The sequence below is a fragment of the Nanorana parkeri genome, unplaced genomic scaffold (assembly GCF_000935625.1).
Source record: "Nanorana parkeri isolate BGI_ZX_2015 unplaced genomic scaffold, ASM93562v1 scaffold2134, whole genome shotgun sequence".
In the NCBI taxonomy this organism is placed as follows: domain Eukaryota; kingdom Metazoa; phylum Chordata; class Amphibia; order Anura; family Dicroglossidae; genus Nanorana; species Nanorana parkeri.
This window is the reverse complement of record NW_017308402.1, coordinates 133,979-137,611: the sequence shown is the minus strand read 5'-3', so window position 1 is coordinate 137,611 and position 3,633 is coordinate 133,979. Positions and strand designations below refer to the sequence as shown.

Below are 3,633 nucleotides of genomic sequence, written 5' to 3'. Positions count from 1 at the left end.
AAGAAACTAAGTACCATCATGATAACAGTTTATTATTCAGTTACATGACTGATAAGCTGATGGAGTATTTTGCTATTGTAGTTCATTTTTGTTGTCACTCACCTTTTTATAGGGTTCATTTTCCTCTTTGAGGATATAGGGGGGGAAATGAGTTAAAGGAGAACTATGAGGTGAGTGATTTTCACTTAACCTTATAGTTCGAGCCGACGTGTGACAATGAAACTGTCACACGTCGGCTCAATAGATCGGGAAGTGAGCGAACACATAACGTCGCTCGCTCACTTCTCGATCCTGTCCCTGCAGAGAGACGATCCTGTCACGGCTCCCTGCAGGGATTCCCCCTCCCCGCTCCGATCTTCCAGCGCTGACTGGAGGAACGAACGGGGGAGGGGGCGGGTACAGCTGGCTCTGCCCCTAGATATCAAGCAGCTGAGTGGATCTCGACAGTAATGTTGGGATCCGTCCCGTCTGCGGCGGTCTCAGTATACCGCGAGCTATAGCTCGCGGTATACTGAGCTTTGGGTCGTGAGATGATGCTTGTTTATGTCCTCCGTGACCCTGAGGAGAACTATGGGGAAAAACACTTACCCCATAGTTCTCCTTTAAAGACTGGAGGTAGTAAAGTGGAATTACATTAATAATGCTGGAAGTGTGTGGGTTGTTTTTGGGGGTTACAGATAGAGGGGTGTTATTCATGTTTTTCTTATACACTGGTTAAAATCAAAAAATGCATTGACTGTTATATACATAATTTTTTATATACATATTTTTGATATCTGTGTAATGAGTTCTTAGATTAGCATTATTAATTAGATTTTGAGAAGGGATGTTGAGATGCAACATTATTTTCAATTAAATATTTTTATTTGCAACAAACATATTCTGGTAATTTCAGTTTTTCAAAGTTAATTTAACTGACAGCATAATTGAGAAGTTGCCTAGATTTCACACTGATTTAGTGGAGGGCTTTTTGGTTCCTTTAACTTCTCCTCACCATACGCTATACTTTCTCTTTGGTCCCCAAGCCCTACTCTATAGTAGCCTTTGTTTCCATACACTGCAATGATAATGGCCAACAACCCTGAAACAGCTGTGTGCAGTTGGAATAACTATAATATTCGGTTATTTCTGTCCTATACACCATGTACCGTTAGCCACTTTGATAAAAAGGAATGTCTTGCATGGCTCTTCCCACTATCCTGAAATGAGTAGTAAGCGATATGTGATGCAGTAAAACATGTAAATACCTTCTGTTCTAAGTAGGTTTTACTGTGCTTTTTGGTTCCTTTAGTCCCTGCTCACCATAACCTTCTGAGTTATACACTGAACAGCTATAGCATTATGACAACTGAGAGGTGAAGTGAGTACCATCGATTATCTCGATACAATGGTACCTGGAAGTGGCTGTCGTGCATTAGGCAGAAAGTGAACATTTTGTCCCTGAAGTTGATGTGCTGGAAGCAGAAAAAATGGGCAAGCATAAGGAATTGAGCAACTTTGACAAGAGCCAAATTTTGATGGCTAGATGACTGGGTCAGAGCAACTCCAATAATGCAGCTCTCGTGGGATATCTGAATCTGTCAGGACCTACCAAAAATGGTCCAAGGAAGGAAAACTGATGAACTGGTGACAGTGTCATGGGTGGCCAAGGCTCATTGATGGGGAGCGAAGGCTGGCCGTGTAGTCCAATCCAATAGAAGAGCTACTGTAGACCAAATTGTTTAAAAAATGAATGTTGGTTCTGATATAAAGGTGTCTGAATACACAGTGGACTGCAGTTTGCTGCATATGGGGTTGCGTAGTTGCAGAACGGCCAAGGTGCGCATGCTGACCCGTGTCCACCGCCAAAAGTGAGCAATGGGGACGTGAGCATGAGAGCTGGACCACGGAGTAAAGAAGAAGATGGCCTAATGAATTATGTTTTCTTTTACATCATGTGGTTGGCCTTACATGGGGAAGAGATGGCACAAGGATGTACTATGGATAGAAAGCAAGCTGGCTGCAAGAGGCAATCTGATGCTTTGGGCAATGTTCTGCTGGGAAACCTTGGATCCTGCCATTCATGTGGATGTACCTCTAACATGTACCACCTACCTAAACATTGTTGCTAGCCAACTACACCCCTTCATGGAAATGGTATTCCCTGATGACAGTAACCTCTTTCAGCAAGATAGTGCGCCCTGCTACACCTCAAGATGGTTCAAGAATGGTTTGAGGAACACAACAACAAGTTTAAGGTGTTGACTTGGTTTTGGATTTCTCCAGATCTCAGTCCAATCGAGCATCTGTGGGATGTGCTGAAAAAACAAGTCAGATCCATGGTGGCTCCACCTAGCAACTTACAGGACTTAAAGGATCTGCTACTGATACCCTGGTGCCATATACCACAGCATATCTTCAGCGGTGTAGTGGAGTCTATGCCTGGGTGGGTCAGAGCTTTTTTGGCAGCAAAAGGGGGACCTACTCAATATTGGGCGGGTGGTCATATTATTATGGATGATCAGTGCTATTGTTAGCCCTATTTCATAGAAACCATAGGGGTTGATTTACTAAAGACAAATAGGCTGTTAATTTTTCAAGGGGATTTTCACTTTGCACTGAAATTTTCCCTTAGATTAGTGAATGTGGTTAAATTCACTTTGCAAAGAATATACAATCATGTGCAAGGAAATATATTTATAGCCGACCAGCCTCGAAATTTACTCAGCCTAGCCAGGCAGCACAGCCAGTCTGGTGACCTGAATGTTCCCTGCTGGAGTTATTCTATACAGCAAGGCCATCTGCTCATGCTGTATTGCATGACTAAAGTTAAGGAGCAGAAGAAGACTAACAAGGTCATCTCTCTCCTTTTCCTTCTCTCTCTCCTTGTCAACACGTGTGCACTGATCTGATTGGCTACAATGCTGCCCCCCTCCCTCCTCCAGTATGATTGCCGGTGTGCAAGGAATGATTACATGCTAATCCTCACAAAAGGGTGAAGAGTTTGGGGAAGGCATGAGAACTGAATGATCTAGTCCAAATGGCCGCCCCGTCGTGATTGGACGGCGGCGGACCGTAGTGTGCGGCCGCCGGGCACCTTACACCGGCGCCCGCAACTTCCCACAAGGTCACCGCTGCCGCCCCTCTGCGCTCTGCCGCCCTGAGGCCAAGCCTCGGTGGCCTTGTGGGAAATCCGGGCCTGAGTCCAAAATTGCTGATTTGGAAAAATTCTACAATTCAGCTCACTTTCCAGTTCAGCTATGTTGTCCTAGATTGTTCACTTCTCCTGCCTTCTCCAAACTCTTCACCCTTTTCTGAATAACCCTGTTGGTGTCTGTAATACTTGCTAGGAGTTCAGCTTTAAGTTCACATGTTTATTACATCACTGATCCTACTAGTGATATGAAAGTTTGAAGTTGAATCCATATTGGTTCAGTGTTATGCTGTCTTCAGTCTTCAGTGTGCCTTTTTTACCATATATTTTGCAAGCTCGCTGTCTTTAGTAACTGAGTTGGCCTATAGGATGAAAATGAACTGCTTATTACTGGTCTGTTGTGTAATCTTGACTGTGAAATTTTTTGGACAGCGCTGAATCCCTCAGTAATTTACTCTTGAAAAGTAATTTTGTACTTTTGCTACAGAACATCAACATGA

General features: G+C 43.7%; 1 protein-coding gene across 1 annotated transcript in view; it reads left to right on the top strand.

Moving 5' to 3' along the window:
• The window catches only part of SERINC4 (serine incorporator 4), a 37,389-nt gene that overhangs the window by 26,384 nt on the left and 7,372 nt on the right, over nt 1-3,633 (top strand). Inside the window, exon 9 of the mRNA XM_018572784.1 lies at nt 3,566-3,597. Coding sequence (XP_018428286.1) covers nt 3,566-3,597 — 32 coding nt within the window. The remainder of the gene's footprint in view (nt 1-3,565; nt 3,598-3,633) is intronic.